The 26,085-nt window shown below is 38.0% G+C and overlaps 2 protein-coding genes and 1 pseudogene across 2 annotated transcripts; all 3 read left to right on the top strand.

Moving 5' to 3' along the window:
- The first annotated feature begins 948 nt into the window (after positions 1–948).
- On the top strand, positions 949–2,565 carry LOC146361532 (uncharacterized). The gene is made up of 5 exons (XM_084922360.1): positions 949–1,191; positions 1,276–1,524; positions 1,661–1,918; positions 2,138–2,440; positions 2,541–2,565. The coding sequence occupies exons 1-5, from the start codon at positions 950–952 to the stop codon at positions 2,563–2,565; spliced, it is 1,077 nt and encodes a 358-aa protein (XP_084778486.1). The 5' UTR covers position 949.
- Positions 2,553–18,523, top strand: LOC146361531 (uncharacterized). The gene is made up of 13 exons (XM_084920735.1): positions 2,553–2,810; positions 2,932–3,015; positions 3,162–3,224; positions 3,641–3,724; positions 4,745–4,815; positions 9,648–9,709; positions 10,022–10,077; positions 10,551–10,765; positions 11,449–11,714; positions 12,648–12,761; positions 13,136–13,277; positions 15,261–15,301; positions 15,561–18,523. Exons 1-13 carry the CDS (start codon positions 2,701–2,703, stop codon positions 15,822–15,824), a joined length of 1,572 nt encoding a protein of 523 aa, XP_084776861.1. The 5' UTR covers positions 2,553–2,700; the 3' UTR covers positions 15,825–18,523.
- Positions 18,524–23,595: 5,072 nt separating this feature from the next.
- Positions 23,596–25,367, top strand: LOC146361530 (protein NLRC5-like; annotated as a pseudogene).
- Positions 25,368–26,085: the final 718 nt, after the last annotated feature.

Here is a 26,085-nt window from a genome sequence, read left to right as displayed (position 1 = left end):
TTCAAGCTCAGGTCGTCTACCAAAGGTCTGAGAGCTCCTGTGCTCCTGCGCAGTATCTTTGCTGTTCCTAGGACTGCCCTCTTCGGATGTTGATCCTGGGATCTGCTGGAGCCACTCGCTTAGTTTGGGGGTCACTGACTGGGTGCTCCAATTACCACTGGGACCACCGTTAGCTTCACCCTCACTATGGCCGCATGGTCATTCTCGACCATCCTAGGGGGTGTCTCCCATTTTGACCTCAGGACTTCCACTCCATACTCAGCAGAGATGTTTCTGTATGTGTGTATATATATATATATATATATATATATATATATATATATATATATATATATATATATATATATATATATATATATATGGTTATGGCGGAATTTTGATATGATATTACTGGAAATTAACTGGTTATTACTTTTGTAATTGCACAGCAATAATCTAGAAATTACCAAATTATTACATTAAAAGTTCTGTTTTCAATATCATATTAGTACATAATATGGTTTTTAACAATGTAGCTCATCCTGTATTTTCTCATTTCATCTCCACTGTGTTTCAGCTGTGATCCAGACTTCTTCCAGAGTGTGTGTACATCCATGTCTGTAAGATCCACAGAGGAGGCCCAGCAGCTGGAGTCTCTGCTGCAGCTCCTGGGGTTCCAGCTGCTGTTAACAGGAGAGTTAAACAGGAAAAGTTGCTGGTCTGTGGGGAGAGTTCTCAAACTGTGTGGCTCTAAAGTGGATCTCATCCTCACACCCAGCAAGATGTCTGTCAGAGGAGCCGCTCTCTTCTTTAGACACACAACACAACTACACAGTCTGAGGCAGGAAGTGAAATCATGACTCTCTTGTTCTTCTAACACCATTTATCTGCTGTCCACTTTGAATCTTTAGTTCTTGGTGTTCATCATTTCTGCTCTTTTGTCTCTTTGATCTTCAGGCTTTCCATCGACATGTCCTTGCTCCTGTTTCAGTGGGTAAGAAGAGGCAGAGTGGTCTATCCACTGGCTGTGGAAGAGCTTTCTCTTGTGCCTAAGAAAGCTCGACCATCACAGAGAATATTGTTGAGGGCTGTCAGTAGTTTGGCTTCCCTGCTGAGATACTGGACAGTCGGACGGTTAGACCTGACTGAGAGCTGCATCCCTGCTCAGGGTCTGATTACACTGCTGCTCCATGATGGTCCTCTAACAGTCAAGTAAATGTCTTTCCTGAACATCACAGGCCAAATAAAATGTACATTTTTACTTTAAAGCATATTTTATATTTATGGTCTCTGCAGACTGAGTGAAGAGAGCTTCCAGCAGCTTCTGTCTCTCCTCCATGAAATCCAGGACAAGGACTTGACGTTGTCCTTCTTCAGTAAGGTTGGTGGAGACCTGACCTCCTGCTGTCTGAACTGGGAGCTTCTTCACTATCTGCTGCAGCAGTCGTCAGCTCAGACCATCACTGTGAACCTGAGGAAGAACCTCTTCTTACAGGAGGAAACCACACGTCTGCTTCCCTTTCTGGACAGGATTGTGTTTAAAAGGTGCTGAATGTAGTTTGATCTTTTAACAAACACAGTTTCTGCTGTTTAATCAGGAGGATTTGAAATGCTGTCTCATCTTTAATCAGCAGTTTATGGATCATTTAAACAAAGTTGGAAATAAACTGTTTGTTTTCAGGCCCAGTCCCAGCTTTGTGATGAGCTCCATCAGAGAGCTCTACAGAGCTCATGACAGTCACGCTGTACCCAGTTTACTGAGGTCACTTGGTCATGTGATCAACCTGAGCTGCAGAGAGCTGGACTCAGTGGACTGTGCTGCTCTGATCTTCATCCTCAAACATGGAGACGGAGTCAAACTGAACCTCCTGTGGACCTCCATACCAGCAGAGGGAGTAGAGTCCATCCTCTTCATGCTGGACAACGTTTCTCATCTCAGGTCAGATATTTGTGGTAAATTTCATGTAATATGAACACATAGGTTAATCTTCCTACAAAGGTCAACATTTTAGCTTTGTACTAATTAACGAGACCTGCTGATCAGATTGTCCAACAGTTAACTGAAAGAGAAATAAACAAGCCCAATTACACCCATTAAAATCATCTACAACACACTCTTTAACATTCGGTACTTCTGCATTTGTTTTTTTCCTTGCAGTGTTGACAGGAATCAGCTGCTCAGGTTCATCCACTGCTGTGCTGCCTGTGACGTCCAGCAGGAGGCAGCGTCAGGCCTGCTGAGGACTCTGCAGCACAGCTTGGATCTGTCCTGCTCCTCCTGTGTGGAGCTACCAGAGGAGGATCAGCCTGAGCCTCTGAGTCTAACCGCTGATGACTGCAGGGCCGTCTCCACCATCCTGACACACAGCAGCCGGGACACACAGCTCGACCTGCGAGACTGTGAGGTGGAGGACAGCATGCTTGACCTGCTGTTTCCTGTCCTCCACAGGGTCCGCCTCAGGTGGGAAAGACCACTGAAGAGTCTAAACCAGAGAGAAGCTCGTTCATACTGGTGTTGATGCATCCTGACAGTTTCTCTTTGCTCTGTTTGTCCTGTTTAGAGTCAGTAAAACTGTCCTCCTCTAGCTGCTGTCTCTGGTTCCTGAGAACAGTGAGAGGGACACAGTGAGGCGGGCGGTGTCCCTGTGTGGAGCCCTGGGTGGAGAGCTGGATCTCAGTCACAGCACGCTGGATCAGAGGGCCTGTGGGGCTTTGGTCCAGATGCTGGACTCGTGTGAAGGGCTGACAGAGCTGGACCTCAGTCACTGTCAGCTCACTGACCAGCTGCTGCTCCCTCTCATCACACATCTGCACAAAGTCCAAGTCCTGGAGTGAGTGTCACACACTGATCCTTCTCTGGGAGGCACCAATCACCATCAGCCTGTTCACACACACTACAATAATATAATGTGCAGTGATCACTTAGAGCCACTTGTTGCATTTGTGTTACAGTCTGAGTCACAATCAGATCACTGATGCTTCGACTGATGTGTTACTGCAGCTGCTCTCCATCAACCCCTCCATCGACTGTGTGCGGTGAGCCAACATGAATCAGTCCCCATCAGTGAAGGAGTTTCTCCTCAGACTCTCAGAGGAATCATTCACAGTCTGAGCTCACATGGATTCATGTTGTTCTGAGTGAATGAGTGACGTCTGCTCTCTCTGCTTTGGTCTCTTTCTAGACTCTACAGCAACAACATCGTGCACAGAGCAGCCTTCAAGGAACACAAGCAGTTTGAGATCTGGTGAAGCACTCGTCATCATTAGGGAGGAAGTCTTTAACAGTCCTCTGATAATCATTAGATGGAAATATTGGCTCGAAAGCATCAATACTGTGATCATATTAGTCAGTAGTGTAAGATAGTAAAATCAGGTTAAAGAGGTTTGATAACAATTAGATATTTTTCTTTAATATCATAATTAAGAATGTGGTTTATATAAAAGCAAAGCTCATATAGTTTTTATCTTTTTTTTCTGAAGTGTTGCAGAGTCTCTATGATTGTCATCCTGACATTTACACAATGGATTGTCTTGTTTTTCTTTATCACAGTGACAAACATATCAGTTGTATCATTACTGTGAGTTTACCTCATTGATTTTATGTATCTTCCAGCTAATGTGCAGTAATCAATTAGAGCCACTTGTTGTGTTTGTGTTACAGTCTGAGTCACAATCAGATCACTGATGCTTTGACTGATGTGTTACTGCAGCCGCTCTCCATCAACCCCTCCATCGACTGTGTGCGGTGAGCCAACATGAATCAGTCACCATCAGTAAAGGAGTTTCTCCTCAGACTCTCAGAGGAACCATTCACAGAATGTAGAATGCCCAAAATAATAATAACAACAACATATTTGCTTTACCTTGAGACGAGCTTTCAAGCACTTAAGTCAGAGTTTTTATTCTGAGTTGATCAAAGACCTACAGCAGAAACGACTGTCAAAGAGTACAGGGGTACTGAGGAAAAAGTAGAAAAACAAAAGATGCACTTCAGAAACTCTAAAAAAAGAAACAAAAAAACTTTAAGAAGTCTGTTATGTAAGTCACTTCTAACTTCATTTGCTTCACAATAGTTATGACAGATTCCTAATTAGCTTACTAATCAATGAAGGCAGAGGGAAGTACACAGCTACAGAATCCAAACGTCAGACAAACATCAACAGGAATCCAAACGTCTGGCCAGCTTCAGAAAACAAACAGGCATTTAGCTGTTTTCGAGGACAAGCATTTATAGCAGAAATCTGAGATTTTTTTTAAAAGATATATGCTTTTCAAAATACCTTTTAAAAGCTCCTGTTCAGGTTCTGTGGCATAACTATCTGACTCACTTTGCTCTGTACTAATGTTAGATTGCTGTTGTCACACAAGAATTATTTAAACTGCAGTAATGTCTTAAAGTCATAAAGACCTGGATGAACTCAAATTGCCTGCTTCTAAATTCAGATTAAACTGATTTTATTAAAAATCTTAGAAACGTTTTATCAAACCAGATACTTTCTCTGGATGGCATTTTCTCTGCCTTCAGTAACACTGTGAAGAATCTTGAAGTAGTTTTTGATCAGCATATGTCCTTCAGTGCACATAATAAAGACATATGCACGACTACTTTCTTCCATAATATCTCTAAAATCCTGTCTCAGAGTTATGGTAGGACAGGATACTCTTCACTGGGTCCCTGTTAAATCCAGAATCAGTCTCCTCACATACAAGGTGATGCCATCTAATGTATGCACATTTAAAGTTTGCTTTTCTTGTGTTGTTGTAGATCAGAGGGGGAGCAAACAAAGGAACTTGAAGTGGAGATGCTGGAAATCCAGGCGGCAGCTTCATCAATAGGTACGACTTCAGTAGTTTCTCTCAGAAGATAAGTAAGGAACAAACACGAGTATCTGAGTCTTACAAATGTCAGTTCTTCGCACAAGTGCTGCTTATTGGCTGAGGAAGAGTAAAGTAGTCTTGGTGAACCCACAAGAGGCAGACTTGGGCGGGTGTTCACATACAAACTATGTCTCATCATTGTACATACGTACAGTGATGAGACACCGTCATCGAGAGTCTGGATAATTCAAAGGTAGCAATTTTTAAGTGGAAGTAAGTAGAAAAAAATATTTTTCTCTTAAAAAGAGATCAAAGACAAGGTTTAAAACATCTATTGTGTTTTACTGTATTATTTATTGCAAATAGAAAAAAAAGCTCTACTACAATTACAAAATTTTATCTGATTGGTGTTTTATTTCATATTATCACAGGGTAACATTTGAATAGTTTAGATTAGTGTACAGTGTTTCCTGTTAGTCCCTTCTATTAAGTGCCCATTTATTTCAGCTATATATTCAAATTATAACAAACAGTTGAATACATATTTTAGTATGTTCAAGTATATTTAGTAATTTATATATTAGTATTTCAGTAAGTTCCATCAAGTTCTTTTACATATTTAAATTTTTTTAAAGTAACGCAATAGTTACTTTTCCTGGTAATTAGTTACTTTTAGAATATTGTAACTCAGTAACTAACTCTGTTATTTTTTTGAAGAAGTAACTAGTAACTATATTGAATTACATTTTCAAAGTAACTTGCCCAACACTGTTTTTTACCTTACAACATAAAGCACCTTGACGTGACTTTTGTCATGATTTGCGCTATACTGAATTATGAAAAATGTAACAACATCAACAAAAATATCCAAAGAGAGAGATTATTTGATCTGCTCTTGTAAATGTGTGACCTTAGAGCCAAAAAAGTGTTTTATAACTTTTAAAACAACCCCTTCAGCCTTTACTCAAATTTGCTAGTGAACAGGCCCTTAATATTAGCCATCAATAACACCATATTCATGTGATTAACCTCTAAATAAAACATAACATTAAACCATCAAAAGGTTTGTTTTAAATTCTACTCAGATGAAATTTTAAAAGCTGCAGCTCTCATATTTTAATCAGTTGAAGCTTATGTCGCTGTGCATTTATGTCAAGATGGCAACATTGTCCAGCAAGTTTGAAGTAACCAATTAAGATTGAATTATGTTATGAAAAGGTCCCATACCTCAGAACTGAGTTTGGCAGTGTTCATCCTGACTTTTTGTATCTATTTATTACATTTTTATTTTGTTTAGTCTTATAGCCAATAAATGGGAATATTAGAATCTTTGTAAACATAGCCACTGTAAGGAAGCAGATACACAAAGGAAAATAACTACTAAAATACTGCACTATGCAAAAATCTTCAGCCACCTTTCATTCCACTTCCATGACCACTTTGTCATGGCTGTGTGCTGTGCAGGTAGGCAGGATTGGACCCAAACGCAGGGCTCACGGAGGCAGACGTGAACTTAAGATACTCAGTTTATTACAGGAAAATAAGAAGAACAGAAAACTAACTAAACTGGGAAAACAAATAAACTAACAGGCAGGCAAACGGAACACTAGTGATGGCCCGCTTGAAGCTGACGCTCCGGTGCATGTGTCAAAAAAATCAACACACTGCTTCAGAAGCACTGTGTCGAAGCTTGATTCGTTTGGCCAGAGTCACGTGATCAGTGACGTCCGAAGCTTCATTTAGAACCTAACTGCTTCGGTATCTGATTCAATGGTTTATAAGGAAGTGAATCATTCGTGGGATTTGTGGAGTGTTTTGATGGTGACAGATAGCGAACCACTGATCATTCCACTGAGAGATTTGGAGCCAGCGAGGAATAGAGGAGGTTCTGTTGTGTGGGAGTATTTTGAGTTGATTTTGGTCGATGGGGTGGGTTTTCCAGCTTTGTGTTCTGGCTGTTTGCTTTTGTTTTGTGCGTGTTTATTATATCTGAAAACGGGAAAAAGGTAAAATGTCAAAAATCTGCTTCCATAATATAAATATCATTAAATAACTTTAGAAAAACTTCCACTTGACTCTTTACATTTAATGTTGTAAAAATATATATTTTATTGTTTAATTAATCTGAAAATGTTAGTCTACAAAATGTGCAGCAATTTAATTTATTTATTCTCTTTAGCTGATAGTTTGTGGGGCCCAGGTAGACTGTGTAACTGCATCTCTACCAGTTTCTCTGCACTCCAGCCTCTTCTGTGCCATGTGAAGGGATTTTCCTTAAGGCAGGAGAAATTATCTCAACGAAAAGGAACAGGTTCGGCCATCGCACACTAGAACAAATTCTCTTTTTAAATAAAAATGAAAAAGGGTTACCTTAAATGCATCATGTTTTTAATTTGCAAGTTCATAAGCATTTTCCTTTTCCAGTTCACAATCAATTCTACCCCCAGGTCAAAAATATGTATAGGAAAATTTCCCTAATATAATATTATTTATAAATATACCCGTCTAGCGATTAATTGCATAAGTACATGGAGGCGGGACCTCACAGCAGAAGCATACTCCATAATGTGCATTATTATATGTATATATTATATGTAACGTGGTATTTTTCAATTATTGTATTTACCAACATCAAGAAGTCACAAGCAAAGAAAGACCAAACCATGGTGCATGTTTAAACAAGGAGAGTTTACTGGTCAAAACTATTTATTAAACAAATAAACCACATTTTTTTAACCACCAAAAAATACACGTTCAAAGCAACACAACAGCAGCCCAATATCAGACAGAATTCCACTCTGTAGAGTGGGCAATCATAATGAAGCAGCTGGTTTTATTTTGTGGATTCAAGCTGCTCTTCATATTTTTGGCCACCAGATGTCACCAGAGAGGACTGTGTTGAAAAGCTTCGAGTAATGAACCGTTTTTCAATACAAGCTCCAATCCTTCAGAAAGCTTCATTTGGCCATCACTACAGAACGCAGTGAAAATGAGGGTGAGCAGACATTAATGACGCAACAGAGGGCAAAGGAAAACACAGGGCTTATATACACAGGGAGTAATCAGGGAATGGGAAACAGGAGGGAGACACAGCTGGGAGAGATCAGGGCTAATGAGACAGGAGGGAAGTAAAACTGAACACACTGACATCAGACATGAACCTTCAAAGTAAAACAAGAAACAATTTACAAAGACACAGATTGACACTGAACTAAATCTAGAATAATAATCAAAATAGCACAACTAAAGAACCAGAACATAAATCATAATACAGAAATTTACCAAAATATAAGAAACTGCAAAAAACGGGTCAAAATGACCCAGAACCGTAACACACTTTCACAATAATGTTTTTTTGGGGTTTTTTTAAAGCCAGTTAAGACTGACCAATGAATTATTTAAGCTAAAAAAAACAACAACAAATAAACCAGTGTTTTGTCTACACATACTAGACAAATTTGTGTAATAAAAAGTTTTAAATTGTTTCTTTAGGCAATTTCTTCTAATAACTTGTTGCAAAATCACATATTTTTTTCTCCATTTTTTTAGTTGAATCTATTAAAATTTTCAAAGATAACACAGTTTGGCAGGCATAAAAATAGTATTTTTGTACCAACATGGGGATTCTCAGCTATTCCCAGAAAACTTAGCATATTTCATCATTCCTAAAAATAAATAAATAAAAAAAAATTATTTTTTTATTTATTGTTATGTTCTTAAGAAATAGGAGGGAATCGAACAAAGACCTGACACAGGACCTAAGAGAGGTGTCTGGACCATCAGCTGATCATTCTACTGGTTATAAAAGTCTCATCAGAAATGGTCTCAGTGGAAGGATCGGGGTAAAGAAGCCATTCTTAAGGAAGGGAAACAGAGAGAAAAGGCTCTGTATGCTCAATTACACAAGAATTTTTGTTTCAAATTATTGTCAATATGTTTGGAGAAGGTCATGAGAGATGACAACACTGGAATCTCTGTCATGGTTTGATGCTGTAATTCAGCCAGTGGCGAAGATCTTTTCAAAGTTGATGGAATTATAAACACAGAAAGTGTGTGAGAACATTGTGTTTTCCATTGTGATCCCAGTGGAACACTATCAGCCATACACTGACCTCTCCCGAATCTGGACCCTCAACATTATCGAAGCAGTGTGGGATCATCTTAACAGAAAATGAAACAAAAGGCAGAAACATCAAAAGAAGAATTTTGAATGTCCTTCAAGAAGCCTGGAGAACTATTCCTGAAGACTACTTAAAGAAATGACAAGAAAGCTGCCTAGGAAAGCTCAGACTGTGCTGAAGAATAAAACTGGTCATACCAAATATTGACTTTGGAAATAATTAAAATTGCAAAAGAGTAAATAAAAATAAAAAAGCTAAATAAATCACTACACCTTTTTCTCACATTTCCTAGCAAAATATAAATAAATTAGGTTTGGAATGAGACTTTTCCACAGTACTGTAAGTAGACGATTATTCTTGAAACTGAGAGTAACAGTTACCACAACAGCCCACTCGGTCTATATTGAACACAAAAAACGTTGGCTGTAGCTGTAGAGTCTAACTGAAAAGTGAGTCTATCCACATAGCAGACAATATTAGAGAATACAAATATTCAACTAAATTGTTTGTAGCTAACATGCTTCAGCATTGGACAGCTACCAGCTAACTTAACCAAATCGATAAATGGGGAAACAGCAGCAGGTATTTCCACAGGTGGAATCCAGAAGTTTCTGAGAGAAAAATGATGGCAGGAAACCTTGAGCTGCTGAAGTCAGACTGACTCAGATCTTATGAAGAGAGCTAGAGTATAGTTTATATTGCCAACAGCTCTTTGTCTTCTCCCATCAGATGACTCTGAGGTCAAACCGGGTCCAAATACACCAGACATAAATCCCAAAGATGTGAAGAAGGTGAGAAAAGAAACTATATTTATATTTCAGAATAATCTGAAGATTCTAAGATTGGTAGATCCTAACAAACTCTTTGAATGCTTGTTGTGAATTTGTAAGATGAAACGAACAAACTTCACTACACTACACATGAATAATTATCATATTGCATCAAGCTTTAGCTTTATACCCTTTCTGTGGGATCCTGATTAGTAAATTTACTGTCAGGTTCTATAGCCCTGTATTCTCACACTGTACAAACAATTTATCTGTAAAGCATGCTTAAGTTAAGTTTTCACCATTTATTAACAAATGTTTCTTTCTAAATTCCAGCTTCCATCCAGCTTCATACCTGAAGTAAAAAATGAATGTGCACAAATCTCCTACAGGTAACAACATCATAAATCCACAGCTGTAACAGCTTTCATGTCACATTCTCAGTAAATTTCTGTTGTTCTCATGTCTCACAATTAGAACAACACAGATTATGCAGACCTCTGGGAGCATTTTAGCATTAAATTTTGGATAATACTTTTAATGCACACTACAGGAAAATCTTTTGCTGTGTTTTTCATCTCATTGAAGTCAAAATTAGGGAAATGTAGAAAAATAAAACAAGCTTTCCTTTGAACAACCAACAGAAACTACTACAATTTATGTTTCATTCTTTCATCATTAGTGGAGGTGCTACAGGACTAAATATCTGCGTTAACTTTGATATATATTTTACTTTTGTCTGTGTGCTACAGTTTGAAAGAATAATACAAACTAGTGAAAATCTTTTTTTTAGTATTTCTCTCTCTTTTTTTTTCCCTTTTTGGTCAGTGATCGAAGGTCATACAATCTTTGTTATATCCTGCAGGTTCAAGTGTCCTGGTTCAGGTTTGTTCCACTGTATTCTGACTGGACTGGTGTTTGATATGACTCGAGAGGCAGAGCTCCTGTACAAAATCATCCAGTGGGATGAGAGCTTCCTCCAACCAGCTGGAAAGATGGCTGCAGGGCCACTGTTCGACATCAAATGTTGTGAGGATGCTGTCCGTCAGCTACACTTCCCACACTGTGAAACACAGGAAGGTGAGCAGATTATTTTTGACAGTAATGCCCACAATAATCACCCACTCACCCCAGAGACTTGTTGTATGTCTGCCTTTGTGATGTTGACTGGCTCTTGCTCTGGGTGGTTGCTGCAGTCTGCTCTTAGGTCCACCAGCCACTTGGCAGTGGTGTTGTGTGACACCTCTTTCTCCCAAATGTTCTTCTAATATTGCTCAGTTCCAGCTGTGTTGTGTTGTTATTCTCTTGAAGCTGAGAGTACATGCTGGATAGATCTTTGGAGAGCAGGCTGTTTATTTTCATGCTCTCTGCTTCCCCGATATATTTCTTCAGCCTTGATAATTCATATTGATTGACTTTTACATGTACTCAACTATGTGTGTGTGTGTCGCTATATGTGTATATGAATGGGCACAAATATACATACAGATTCTCACTATGAGTCACACGTGAACATAGTCGTGCACATGAGCTCACTCACTGAAAATGGAGAAAGTGAAAGTGCATGGTCATATTGAAGTGATTGATGATGATCTTAGTAATATGAATTCATTCCAGACAGCATGTTGAAAAGAAAGGATCAGAGAACAGATAAGAGGGTCAGAAAAGGGATAAAAAGGCTGTTTGTAAGAGTGGGTAGTTAAAATGAGTGGATCAGTGGGTGTTCAGATAAATACATGTCTGTTGACTCTGTGTTTTCACAGCTCTGCTCTCTGATGGCCTCCTGTCTGTTGCCCACTTCACTGATGATGCAATGAGCTTCATCAAACCACTAAAGATCACAGATACTCATGTGATAGTCGAAAACCCCCACCTCTCTGCCTTTGGCCTTGTCCTGGATTTCCTGAAGGGCATTTGGAACAAGCAAGTTAAGGGGCAAGTTTTATTGTTCCTCAGTCCACCAAACCACACAAAACAGACTCAAAACATCAATGTGCTTCTTCTGCCAAGAAACATCCCCATGACTGAGGTAAAAATTCATTATTCTTACAGCTTCATCTTTTTCATTGTGTCAATAGAATCCAGTTTAGTGCATAGTTGTGTAGCTTTATATTCACTTGGAATTGTAGCTACCAACAATGAATGTGAACATTGATTAAAATTGGATGTGGCAGGTGGAACCACAATGTGTTCCAGTGTAGATGTGCAGTGGGAGAAATGACTCACTTACAAATAAGTCCCATTATAATTTCTGGTAATAATAATTGATTTTCTTTGTGGACAGGCTGTGAAAAGCTGACTTGTGCTGTTGCTGTTGTAGCATTTCCTTCTTTGTGGAGCACACAGTGTTTAGACATTATGGCTGCCCACCAACCCACAGCCAGTTTAAAGTGTTTCTAAAAAAACATCGTCATCTTAAACTGATGACTTCTATCAAAATCCTTGTAAAAGCAAGTGTGTTACATAGCAGCCATATTTAAAAGACAATTGGCTCCTTACTTTGGTAGTTACTTTAAAGCTTTATGTAAATAAACTTTAATTCAATGTTTTGGAAATTAAAAGAAACACTTGTATGAAACCAGTAGTTGCACCTGATTAAGGCTAGCTGACTTTGCCCATGTAAGGTTTTAAAAACTTTCTCCAGTAATCTAAACTTCTATCCACCATCTTTACCAAAATTCTCCAACTGTCACAATGTGTGATGGCAGATGGCGTGGAGGTTGTGTTGTTCGGACCCTAACCCATTTTAGCTGTCAGTCATGCATTTTTTTCTGGAAAAACAAACGTTAATTAGAAAAATAGTGTCATGATAACAAATCATAGAAGTTTCAATTAAAATGCCAAATGTTTGCTGGTTCAAGTGTATCCCTTCTTAAAATTTGTAGATTTTATTTGGTGTCATTGTCTAAATAGTTTCATGTAGGGATAAAACTCTATATAAAATGTTCTGATGACTCTTAAGGTAAGCAAGCATCATCAACCTTCCCACTTCATCCTGGTGCCTTCTGCGTGTAACCTCATCAAAAATACGACCTACACCGTTCACTGTCCCATGGCCAATAAAATCCAACCCAAAGTAAGTACTCTGAAGAAAAGTTGTCCAGTACTTTAATGAAATGGAGGCATTAAGCTGTGTGTAAAATAATACCAGCAATATCAAAAATAATCAGCCTTTGTCTGAAATGCAGATATTCTCTACATTTAACATTTAGTTTGACTTTTTGAATCAAGATGTTGTACGTTTTATGTTCATGTGGGTACCATGTAAGGATTTATTGGCAGAAATATCAGTGTCTACAGTGGAGGAAACTATAAACTGAATCTGGGCCTTAGGTGTACAAAACTATGTCAATCATATGAATTGAGACATGAGATGATAAGAGGAATGGGGTTACAATCACTTAATGAGACTGCCATAGTTAAAGATACTGATGCTATGCTTCTTTTCAGAGAGCTGAGTTTGACATGGAGTTTGGACCAAACTACTCCCCAACATTTGTGATCCGCCTTCCAATGAACACAGATGAAGTGACTCTAACCATCCGAGACCAAACCGACACAGAGGTTTGGGAGCATGAAGCAGATCTAACAGGTCATCATCCTGAAATTTCTTTGGACATGTTAGAAAGGAATAGAGCACAATATTCATCTTGACTAATCCATGTTGACTTTGAGTTCTTCCTCATATTTTAGCACTTTTTGAGCTCCAGGTGTTTAAGAAGCTGTGATGCCTATTTGTATTTAATGAGACCTTTTGCAGTCTACACCTATTGCAGGATAACTAAGGGAGGATTCAGGGTCACCTGATCCAACCCTAACTATATGCTTTATCAAAAAGGAAAGTTTTAAGGGTAATCTTAAAAGTAGTGAGGGTGTCTGTCTCCCAAATCCAAACTAGGAGCTGGTTCCAGTTCTGATTATTTAAGACAGGGGTCCCCAATCCCAGTCCACGAGGGCCGGTGTCCCTACAGGTTTTAGATGTGTCCTTGATCCATCAAAGCTGATTTAAATGGGTAAATTACCTTCTCAACATGTCTTGAAGTTCTCCAGAGGCCTGGTGATGAACTAATCATGTGATTCAGGTGTGTTGACCCAGGGTGAGATCTAAAACCTGCAGGGACACCGGCCCTCGCGGACTGGGATTAGGGACCCCTGATTTAAGACCTTGTATGTGATGAGAAGGATTTTGAATTCTATTCTGCATTTAACAGGGAGACAATGAAGGGAAGCCAATACAGGAGAAATATGTTCTCTCTTTCTAGTCCCTGTCAGTACTCTTGCTGCAGTATTTTGGATTAACTTTTCAGGGAGTTTTTAGGACATCCTGATAATAATAAATTACAGTAGTCCAGCCTAGAAGTAATAAATGCATGAACTAGTTTTTCAGTGTTTCTCTGAGACAGGATATTTCTCATTTTAGAGATATTAGATGGAAGAAAGCATTCCCACATATTTGTTTAATATGTACATTGGAGAGCATATATTGGTCAAAAAACACTTCCAAGTTCCCCACAGTGTTACTGGAGGTCAAGGTAATGCCACCCAGAGTAAGAATCTGGTTAGACACCATATTTCTTAGATTTTTAGGGCCGAGTACAATAACCTCACTTTCATCTGAATTTAGAACCCAAAAACTAGAAGTCATCCAGGTATTTCTAACTTTAAGAAATTCCTGCAATTAACCTACAAACAAAACAATATATAATATCAACACTGAAAAAAAAAAACAATACAATGTAGAAGAAGAAAAAAAACGGCCAGCTGTAATTTAACAGGATGACTATCTAATAAACCATTTTTGGTCAAAGAAATAAAAAAAAATGTATGATTAAAATTGCAGAGCAGTTAGTGAGAAGGTGGTGAACATATTGAAGCACTGAGCCGAATCTGAGTTTTCCTGACAAGCTGATTCCAGAAATGTGGAAGTCTGCAAGTAATGTTTAGAACACACTTTTGCTGATCACGAATCTCAACACACAAGGCAACAGTTATGCTGTAGTTTTAGGCTATATCTACAGGTAAAAGGATCAATTAGATGTGTTCATCCTTCAAGTCTCTTCTCTTGTCCAGGTGCAGTTTAGGAAGTTAGATATCCTTGAGCATGATGAACTGAGATTCACAGGCAGGAGGAGACAAGGAGGCACAAATTAGAAAAAATAGAGACAAGCCATGAAGTTAAGTGTTCCTTAGATTGGAAAGCAAGACTTAGCAGTTCTATGGCAGGACTGGCAGCACCTTGTCCAAACATCTGAGTGGGTTAACATGGCTTAAAATGCCTTTAATAGAAACTTTTTTTTGTTTGACTCAAGGGCTGTCAGACATTTTCAGGAGGCCATTCACCTGCTGCCTCTGGCCACATTCATCCATAGAGGTTTTTAATACAAGCTGTTTGTAGGAGATTTTTATTTTCTTTTTCCCAAATGTGTCACTTACCCTTTTTCAAAAAAAACACAGGACATGTGATTTACAATAAATATTTTGGACTTGCAATACAAAAACATTGCGTTTAATTTCAAGATTCGTCAATTCTTGTAAATGCTTGCGTGTTATAATTCTTATCCCTGGCTCCTTGCAGATCATCTACTTTTCTCTGCAGATGGGAGAATCCCAGCAGAGGTGAGGCTGATCTCAGTTTGGACAAAGTTTATTGTCAGTGTCTGAATCTGTTCTAGCTAACTTCTGTATAGACTCAATGAGTGTGCTGTTATCAATAACGATATGGATCATGTGAGGAACTAAAGAACTATACTTCTTATCTCTGCTCTCTGTAAGGCTATCTTCTATTCACTGTGTACACCATTATGGTTTCAACTTCCTTTCATTATGACCTGCAAAGCCTCATCTACAGACTGACAGTATGCTCTGATTTTAACAGAAAATCATGGTGATGCTTCCCGATATCCTCGAAGATTTAAACGATGAAGAATTCAAGAAGTTTAAGTGGCACCTGAAGACTAAAGTGTGGAACAACATATCACCCATCAAAGAAAACTATTTGTCCAAAGCAGACAGAAATGACACAGTAGATCTGATGGTGCAGACATATGAGATCACTGGAGCTGTGCAGGTGATGGAGAACATCTTAAAGACGATATGTAGGAACGACCTGGTGAAGAAATTATCAACCCTCAGACATTAAATATCTGCTTTCACACAGACTGTACACAGCTCTCTATGTGAGAACAGAGAAGCTAGTTTTCCAGTGAATACGTAGATGGTGTGCGGTCACTCTATTTCATGCATACTCCTGGGCTGAGTGTATTGGAGGTAAAAATAAGTACCAATGTGTGTAAAAGACTGAGGAGCTCCCTGAAATCCAACATGAGTAAAGAGCAGCTAAGAAGCTTCATGCTGCTTTCTTTCTGCTACAGCTCCCAGAATAAACTGAACTGTGTATGTTCCACATGAAGTGAGGTGACCACAGTCTTGTGAATATTAAGACTTTTTTGACTTTACTGGTTTGGAGTATTGGACTGAGGAAGTCCAACAACATTGTGTACAGAGCAGATCTGAAGCAGTTGTCATCGTCAGAGAATCGTAGTTTTTACTCTGCTTGTGAAAATATTGGGTGGAGTGTGATACTGTTCATGGAATCAGCAGTGAAGGACACACCAACATTAGATCAAATGAGCTTTGATGTTAGGTCAGATTTTTTTCTTTTTATCTTTGATGATTAAGAGGACAGTTTATATGGAGACAAAGAGCAGCCAGCGTGTTCTGTTTACATTTTGAGTATATCTTTATTTTTACTGATTTGTGGTTTGGTTCAGTACAGCCTCACATGTGTCCTTTTGTATCATTTCGTCATGTTTTCATCTTGGGTACGTGATCCTCTGTGTAGTTACTTCCTGTTTTATTTTGATAGTCATTTGTCTCTTTGCCTTGTATTTACATTTGTTTCCGTGCCTCGTTGTCTTGTTTGTTTCCCAGCTGTGTCTCACTCCTTTAATTTTTCCAGTTTTACATCTGATGCTTGTGTAATGATGATTATTCAGTTATTTTCTTATTAAGACAAAACAAAGACGACAACTGTTTTATCAATGCAGGAAGTTGGCCATATTTATTTTTTGTACTTTTGTGATAACTGTATTTATTCTGGTCTGCATGCTTCAGTCAGGACAGAGCAGAGAGACTCTGTAATGACCAATGAGAGTAAAGATGTAATGAGTAAACAGTCTGGATAAAACCATGTTTGGTACATTGAGATAACTGAAAGAAAATATCATAAACATATCCATCAGTTTTAGTTTATAATTGTCTCTCTTGTCTTTGTTACACTTTAATGAAAATTTACTCGTTAATGGACCTCTTTTATAATTCAATTCAAGTTTTGTCTGCTTAAAATAAATATTTTTTCTTTCACATCAATGTACAGCTGCATGTGGACTCAGGGAATAAATAATAAGAGGCCAGTTGTCTGTAATTGATCTGATTGTGTCTCAATGATTGTGTCATTCAGGAAATACTGAGTGTGATACAGTATATGTATTCAGACATCCTACATTTTCTTTGTGATCTATACCTTATGTGCAACGTACCTCCACCACTAAAAACAGTCACGTGTGACATCACAGCTCAGCTAACCCAACCCTGACACAGCTGTATGGACACCCACCTCCACAGTGACACCTTATCAAAACTTTTGCTGTCGTCATATCTTGATAATGATCCTCTGTGAAACAAGAAAAGAGTTGCATAATTGGGCACAAGGTTACTTGTTGTGCCAGACTATCGCTGATTAACACATCTCCATAGAAACAGGGACAGAAAAGCACTAAGATGATTACAACCAGCAGGCTGTTAACTGTAATGACTCCAGACCTAATAATACTGATTTCTCCCTGTTCTGTTAGGAAACATGAGGCTGTTTCATTTACTGGTAATTCAATGCAATGCACAACAGACTTACTTACAGAATAAAACACACAGAGAGAAGACGGCTGTGTTTGTGATAACAGCAAAGGTTTCTGGAGATTCTTGTCACACTGTCAGAAAAAGCTAGAAGCTGCCATGATGGTCTGACTATAGTGAACCTGCATGTTTTTGTCCTGCTGTCTATGAGATAATTACACAGGAAGCATAAAAAAGCAGTTGGAAAATCTAATTCTTTATGAGAATTGGGCATGAGTAGATCACCTGTAAATAATGGATGTTGTTTTTCTTGCATGCTTCCACAAAGTGTTTGAGTCTTTATTCGTTTAACTATTTCATCACAAATCTCCTTCAGTTTCTGTCTGTGCAGAGTGCTTGTGTGCGCAAAAAAGCGATTTCCATATTTAAACTTCTGTAAATGACTTGTTGCTCTATAATCTGTGAAAGTGACTTTTTTATATCCTTTATTTATCCAGCTGAAAATCTTTGTTTTAAAGACTGATGTGCACAAGAGTCACAATATTGTGACAAATAAAACATCATAAAGATGTTTCTAAAACAGCTCATTTATATATATAACCTTTTCTTAAATCCTGTTGGCTGCTGTCTGTTTAACAATATAAGCAAATTCATGACAAAATAAATTTAAAAAAATAATCAAAAAACATTGGAAATCACTTTTTGGCACAACACCGGCTAGTGTGATGGTTGCTCTACATCTTGATATCTCATCTCTTTGCTTATATTGATAAGTAGTCTGCAGTCAACAAACTTTAAGATGTATTTATATATCAAATAAAGAAATGACCTATTATGTTAGGATCTTTATGACTGTGTTGCTGTACATAGTCTGTGTTCTACAGTAAAACCAATCCAGTCCTATTTAACCACTTAAAATATTTTATATAAATATTTTGCTATATTTCTTTACAATCTCTGCTGCCAGCTTGTTATAGATTATCTATTTGTATCCAAACCATTTACATGTGATTTGCATGGTTTTTTTTTAATAACTTCTCTTTCTCAGTAAAAATATTGTATAAAAATCCACAGAAGTGTTTCGTGTCATCTTTCTGCTGCTCCGAGCTCGACATCTTGTGGACACCAGCAGAACCTACAAACAGAGCCACAGGAAGCGTTTCTTTTATAAACAGCAGATCGAGCGACCTGAGAGACTGTTCATCAAGCTGAATTCAGGTTATTTGTTGTGAAAGCTCCACAGGTTCAGAGAGGAATGGTCTGCTTAAAGCTATTTCAGCTGGGAGGCTCTGCTTTGCTGCTCAGGTATGTTACGACTTTTTTTTTTTAAAAGATGGTTTGAAGTCAGATTTCCTCCGTTACTTCGAGTCTGTTTCATAACGGAACATCGCTGCGTTAGAAGGTGATACTAGTTATTTCCTCTTTAAAATGGATCCACACAGTAAACTCTCCGTATATGTTCAGGATATGTGACCCTAACGTTACACGGTAATCACCTAAATACACTTGTTTGTGCCGACATGGAAACCATGAACTGATCTGTAAACGTTTAAAGAGAGACACAAATGTTCCGACTGTAACTTATGTGATATACATGATTTTTTTATAGGTCATTATAAGGTCATGGCTGCCGCTCTTTATCCCACGATGTGTCACCCAATTTACTCAGCGGAAGGATTATTGTAAAATTACAGCAGACAGTATAACAGTTTATAAGAATAATAATGATCAGTTAATACATTTATAAAACCATTATTAAAGTAGTGCAGGGTCTCTAACAGACACAGCTGTTCGAGTTTGTTGTATTTTTTCCGTCATGATTACAGGAAGCGACCGAATCCTTTATGAAGGCCAAACACGGATGGTTTTGACTTCCTAGTTCAAACTTTGTGCAGAAAGAGTTTAAATAGTGAAGTAATGTGATTTAAGATCAATAAATAAAAACTACAGAATAAGATATGAAAACAAAATGTCAACAATAAAGAAAGAGTTCATGTTTTCTGTTGTTTGTGAAGTCCTGGAGATCAACCAGTAATTATTCAACTGTCGTCCCAGAATTTTTTTTAATAAACGCAGAAATAAAACAGATGTGTTCACTAAGAGTCTTCATCACTAACAGTATAGCAGCCAGAGTCCACATCACTGTTTTATAAATGACAGGGAAGGATAATTTCATAGAAGCAGCGAAGGAGCTTTTAAAATTCAAATTCATTTTTAATACTAATATTTAGGTCACCAGTCAAATAAACCTGGAGAATTATTGCATTAAAAATTAAAGAAACATCTGAATCCTTAGAAGCGAAATATAAAGATGTGATGGGTGGTTCAAGACTTTTGCACTGTGCTGCATAACCAACGCTTTTTTCTGTGTCTTATTTTACAGGATGAGTTAGTGACTGTAAAATACATTAAAAAAAAATCACAATACCTGTTTGATACACAAATTTAATGTTAGGTTTTTCTTTAAATATTAAATTATGTTATGACATGAGAACCACAGATGATTTCTTCTTCCTATTCAAAGTATCTTGTCAATATTTAAACTAGTCATGTTTCAGCTCACAGTGATTACCTGCTCTCCTCTGTTTCTGGTCTGTGTCCCTCACTTATACGATGGACTGAAAACCACGAAGCAATAAAGATTTAGTAAAAAACAAAAACAGGATCCACTAAGAAAAGAGGAAATGATGAAACCTGGAGCTCAGCTGAGAGTCTTTTCAGCTATGAAAGTTAAAGAGGAGTGAGAGTCTTCTTGTGTTTTTCCAGATGTTTCTAAACAGATATTTCTTTCTTGTGTTGTTGATGTTTTTGTATCCAGAGACATTTGTGATGTGTATATCTTTGAAAAGGAGCCTGTTTCACAGTCATGACCCCTGAATGATTTCTCTGCGTGTGCCGAGCTACACGAAAAGTGAATAATCACCTAATTCACTTAATTATTTGTGGGTTAAATCAAGGACAAATTTAAACACGTCAATTTAGACTCCATAAGTGATATTACATTACTACAACAACTTAAAAACGCATACAGTTACAAAGGAATAAAATAACTGAATAAAACCACAAAGCAAAACTATAAAAGTCTTATCAAGGGAACAAATGCATGACCATGGTAATGATAAAGTGTATACAAGTGTGAACAAATGTGTTTTGAGGTGTAATTAAAAACGGAGAGTTTATGGTTGAAGTGTGTTTCAAAGTCTTGCAGAGCAGAAGCCAGAATAAGGTTATGAAAGTAGTCCATTTGTTTATGTTTTGCAAACTGTGGTTGTGTAATACTGCAAACCTGAAAAAAAAAAACATCGAAGAAACATTTGTGGAATTAACCAAACCCGTGTATCTAATTACGTGAGTTTAGCTGCACAACACCTATAGTAGAGCAACAGAACAGTTAAAAACTGTGTGTATTTCATTACTGCTTTGGCTGAAGAGTGGGAAGCATAATGAGGTCAGCACCTCGCTTAATGACCATGGGTCTCATTAATGACGATGGTTTTTTGATGTTATGCAGACATTTTTAGCTCAATTTCATACATTTTTTAAGTTGGCTTATTTCAGTGATGATGATGATAACAGCAGTGTAGGAAATACTCCCTACATGACCAAAAGCTGTAAAATATTCTCAAAAATAATTGTTATACTTTTAATTTCTGATGCATCTTTACTGGGAAACGTCTTATTGAGATCCACAATAAAGTGACTGCTTTGAAGAAACCAGATATTCTTAACTAGCTGATAAAATGATGGCTATTGCTTAAATTGGTGGATGTTAAATGTAAAATAATTCAAACCTGGGTGAAGAAAGAAACGTAGATACAGTATTTGTATGTGTTACAAAACCATTAAAGAGCTGTAAGTAAAAATGCTTAGAGGGGAACAAACAGCATTGTTTCCACATACTAAGTAAATCTGAACTACTTCTGTCTTTAAGCGTGTGGTATATGACATTAAAGGGTGTGATACTATGGTGCTACATCGTAACCATTTCTGTAAATGCTTAATTTAATAATTTTGCCAGTGACACAACAAAATCAGTCGTCTCTTTGTACTAAAGCTTATCTGCTGTTTGGTTTTTGGTCACTTTTGGTTCATGTATAGGTTGAACAAGTATCAATGAGTCACACAGTGGAAGCTATGCATTATGATTTTTGTCTTTAACGTTTGTTCAATTTGTTTATGTGATCTGCAAATATGAGGACCTGGGAGCCTTCAAATTGGACACAACCATCTTCACTTTTACTTGGTCCATGGTAAACTGAAGAAGCTTTGAGTACAGGGTTTCAAAGGGGTTTTTAGATTTTTATTTTTTTAAACAAAAATCTATTGTATAACATTTTATAGTTTTTAGATCAAAATATAAGGATTAGAAATTCCAGCCTAGAATGTCCAGCACAAGAATATGGTTGTATATATCACATATACAGACAAGAATTTTATTTTTTTATGACTGGAGTAGACCTACATGAAGAAGAATACATCTATATTATTGTATTTAATGCAACTCTGTGAAATGGTGACTCAACAAAACAACACTACTTAAAAAATATATACAATTCAGTAAAGCCTGTTTTTGGATCAGTAGTCTGTAGTTAGAGAACATGCATCCCCTCTCCTCTGGAAACATGCACATGCTGGCAGGTTAATAACCATAAAGAAGCAAAACAAGAAGGAAGAGCAGCTCCACTGTTTTATGTTAAAATCTCCCAGTTGTGAGGTACAAGGTTTGGAGTTTAAATAAACTCAACTTAAAGTATAAAATGTTTAAAAAACAGAGCTGAGACGAATATGGTTCTTAAAAAAATATAAAATGTATAACATGAATTTGGAGTAAGTTTCAGACATGTGTGGAGATATTGCTAGAGAATGTCTGAGTTATTATATAACAAATAAATGAATGAATGAATGAATGAATAATCATTGACATGAGCATGTGACACATGCATATTTAAAGAGATTACTATGCAAGTCACTAAGACTCGCTGTGTGTTGAGAAAGTTTTGAGGATGTAAAATGAGTAAATGCGTAGCACTTATCAAAACCAGAGTTACAAGTTTATTTGCAAAAAGAAGAGAAAAAAATTATTTAAAGAAAATAAGAAAATAAAATCAATAGACAGGAAAAACAATAGAAGACTGAGAATAAATTATAAATACACTTGAAACATCAATTTAAAATAAAGCCTAGCAGTGATAGGATCAAGAGCAACATCAAAAATAAAATACAGTGGCTCAATAATTAAGCATGAAATTAAAGTGTGGAAAAGAAAATTCTACTTTTGTCCGTATTAAATTTGTTTTTTAAATTAAGCAGTTCTGTGTGTGTTTGTTTTAAATGCAGTTTTAGTCCCCCCCCCCCCCCCCCCCTTTAAACCAGTTTGTTTGACACAGGATGTGATCAGTGGGACACCAATCTAAGATAAATTAGTGTTGGGTGGAGATCAAGTCTACTCTTTTAGCATGCTTTATATTTAATAGTCTGAATCTTTGAAATAAAATACATTTGTTTAAATTCACATTTTTTGAACAGAAACTACTGAAATCCAGGAAATAAAGGAAACATAGCTTGTACTCCTCAGTCTGCAGTGGAGTACGTCAGGAGGGCCAGACTCAACCTGGTGAGAACATTAAAGGGGCTCACTGCTGTGATTGTGGAGAATCTGTACCAGAGAGCAGTTTTCTCAGAGGAAGAAGCCAGTGATATAAAGACAGACGGTGACGACTTTGACAAAAGCAGAAGAACTGTGGACTCTGTCATAAAAAAGGGGGAAGCAGCTTGCTATGAGTTTCTCAGGATTATTGATATAACAAGAAAGAGATCCACAGAAAGCTCACAGTCTGTTCTGGAAAATACAGAGACAGATTCTTCTTTGAAAGACAAATTTGACCTGAACTACTGGATCAGCTGCTTTTCCTTCAAGGAGGACACCAACATAGATATACAGTATTTACAAAGTATTTTTAAACAAACTGAAGTCCGTGGCATAATTTCATGTGAACACACTCATTTAAAATGCAGTGTTGTTCAGTGACACATGAATTAAATCACTAAATTACTTTTTAATGAATTTCTCCCACAACTCCTTTCTTTCAGGCCCCAGCCCGTGCCACAGATACCAGCAAAAGCTGAAATCCAAAGCTCAGAAGATTTCAGAAAGATCATGGACCCAAAGTAAAGCAGTCCTGTTCAACAAGGAGACATCTTTGTTGTACACTTCACTTGTGTTAGACACACAAGGACAGGCTTCACCATCCAAAATAAAAAAAAATCAAAGATCAAGAAAAGCAGGAAGGTTCGTACTAAAAAACTAAAGGCCTACATACCTGAGGACAAACAGGAAACTTCCCCCAGTGAACTACTGAAAACGTATGAAAGAAAAATCCTTTTGGTAGGAAAAACGGAATTGGGAAAACGGCTGTGGTCCATCAGATGTTGAAACTATGGTCAGAGAAAGACAACAAGGATCTAGATTACATGTTCTACTTTGATATGAGAGAAACACCCAACATCACAGAGGTCTATAAACTGAAGGATCTTCTCTTCAGTGTGTTCAATGAACCAGATGAAGGCAAAGATGAGGTCTTAGAGGACTTAAAGAATAATGCTGACAATGTTACTATCATTTTTGATGGCGTTACAGATATCCCCTCTACTTCTGTGGTGTTTAAGCTCATACAGAAGACTCTTCTACCTGAAGCAAAGATCATCATCACCTGCAGACCAGAGGTGGAGTCAGCAGACTTCCTGTTAGGTTGGGACTGTCTCAGAGTGGAAGTGAAAGGCTTCAGTGAGCAGGGCATCAGAGAATACTTATCCAAGAATCTGAGTGAGGAACACTTCAACAAAGTTTTGTGTAACTTGGAGTTGTTCTCTCTGTGCCACGTCCCCATGTACGCTCTGATGGTGGTTGCCTGCTTTAGTTTTGAGGGCACAGTTTTCTGTCCGCATCCCTGCACAGTTACCAAAATATACCTCAATATCCTCCATTTCTGCATTCAGAGAAATGTTGGCAAGACATCTGAAAATGAAGCCGTCCAGCGCAATGCAATACTATATTTAGCTGAAGCTGCTTTTTATGCAACAGAAGGAAAAAATGTGGACCTGACATCACTACCCCCATCACTACTATTCCAGATTGGCAGGTCTTCTAATTTGGGCTTTATGAACAGACTTCTAATTCAAACCGCTCCCATTCTAAAGAAACCCCTGTGTGCTTTTCTCCACTACATGGTTAAGGAGGTTTTTGCAGCTCTGTGGCTCCTGAAGGACCCAGAAAGGATCAGAAGTGTTGTCCAACAGTGTCTAACTGACGACATCAACCACATGAAGCATTTGGTTCCTTTTTTGTGTGGACTGTTGAATGAGAAGAACATGGACTTTTTACAATTTCTGTTTACTTCTCAGCAGCTCAGAGAAACATCTGGTCTGTTCTTCAAACACTTGGTGACCACCTTTGTAGATTGTAGTGACACTGAGGACTGTGAAATAGACTTGCTGTTCTTATGTCAGTGTCTCTATGAGTCTCAGTCTGCTGAAGCCTGTGTTTATCTTCTGGATAAACTGGACTACTGCCTTGATCTGAGTGGGGAGGCTCTCGATCCTCAGCAATGCTATGCTGTGTCCTATATAATCAGCCAGAGTAAGGAGAGGAAAATACAGCTGAACCTGGAGGATACCACAGTATCAAAACAAGGAGTGAGACCATTACTAGGATGTCTGAGTAAACTCCAAAGGTAAGTGAGAGCATGTAATTTACATGTTTGCTCACATCTTTCAAAGTACACTTACTCTCCATTTAAAAGATACATGTCTATCTGAGCCGTTCCCTTTTCTCTTGATAAATTCACACATTCATGATTTTTTTAACTACAGCTTTCTCACTTGTAGCAATCATCATAGTGCTACCACCATGCTTCACTGATGCTATCAAAACAAAGCTTTCGTCAAACCCTTGTTGTGATTTTGGATGGACCAAAACATGATAGGTCAGAGGTATTTTGTTGGATGTCACATGATGCTGGGCATTGCTGTGCAGCAGGAGGAACCCAGGGTCCAGTGTAGGGTCTAACATGGGTCCAAGGGTTTCATCCTGATACCTAATGGCAGTCAGGGTGCTCTGGCCTAGCCTGTAGAGGTCTGTGCATTTCTCCATGGATATGCCTTTCCTGACCATCACTGACCCACCACCAACCCCGTCATGCTAAATCATGGGTTAGAAAACTTTGAAATGATTTTAGAAGTAACAATACTTTTTCAAACTCAGTGGAACACTAATTATCTGTTGATAGATGAAAAATGTTGTGGCGGCAGTGCCACAGCAGGGAAGGTGGATGCACCTGTACGCAATCACGCCTCGCCAGCTTAAGAGTGGTGCAGGGTCCTGTCATGGTGTTGTTGTTGATGTGTGTGGCTCGCAGCGGCAGAGCTGCGGCCCATTGTAAGGTTACAGCAACCGTGTGTGGAAAAAGTGGTTGAATAAAGATGCGACAAAGCATGAATGTACACCCGGGTCTGCCGTGGTCATTTACACATGTTAATGTAACTAAAGAAGA

Source organism: Perissodus microlepis, chromosome 23, assembly GCF_051167445.1.
Source record: "Perissodus microlepis isolate ML-2025 ecotype Zambia chromosome 23, ASM5116744v1, whole genome shotgun sequence".
NCBI classification, from domain to species: domain Eukaryota; kingdom Metazoa; phylum Chordata; class Actinopteri; order Cichliformes; family Cichlidae; genus Perissodus; species Perissodus microlepis.
Note: the sequence above shows the minus strand (reverse complement) of the source record. Positions and strands in the feature narration are given on the sequence as shown.

Excerpts from the sequence above, each read along its gene's own strand:
- LOC146361532 (XM_084922360.1), top strand. The coding sequence starts at position 950 with ATGTCCTTGCTCCTGTTTCAGTGGGTAAGAAGAGGCAGAGTGGTCTAT. Across the intron at positions 1,192-1,275 it reads GATGGTCCTCTAACAGTCAA|ACTGAGTGAAGAGAGCTTCC; the intron begins GTAAATGTCTTT and ends TGGTCTCTGCAG. Across the intron at positions 1,919-2,137 it reads GACAACGTTTCTCATCTCAG|TGTTGACAGGAATCAGCTGC; the intron begins GTCAGATATTTG and ends TTTTCCTTGCAG.
- LOC146361531 (XM_084920735.1), top strand. The coding sequence starts at position 2,701 with ATGCTGGACTCGTGTGAAGGGCTGACAGAGCTGGACCTCAGTCACTGT. Across the intron at positions 3,016-3,161 it reads CCCTCCATCGACTGTGTGCG|ACTCTACAGCAACAACATCG; the intron begins GTGAGCCAACAT and ends GTCTCTTTCTAG. Across the intron at positions 9,710-10,021 it reads ATCCCAAAGATGTGAAGAAG|CTTCCATCCAGCTTCATACC; the intron begins GTGAGAAAAGAA and ends TCTAAATTCCAG.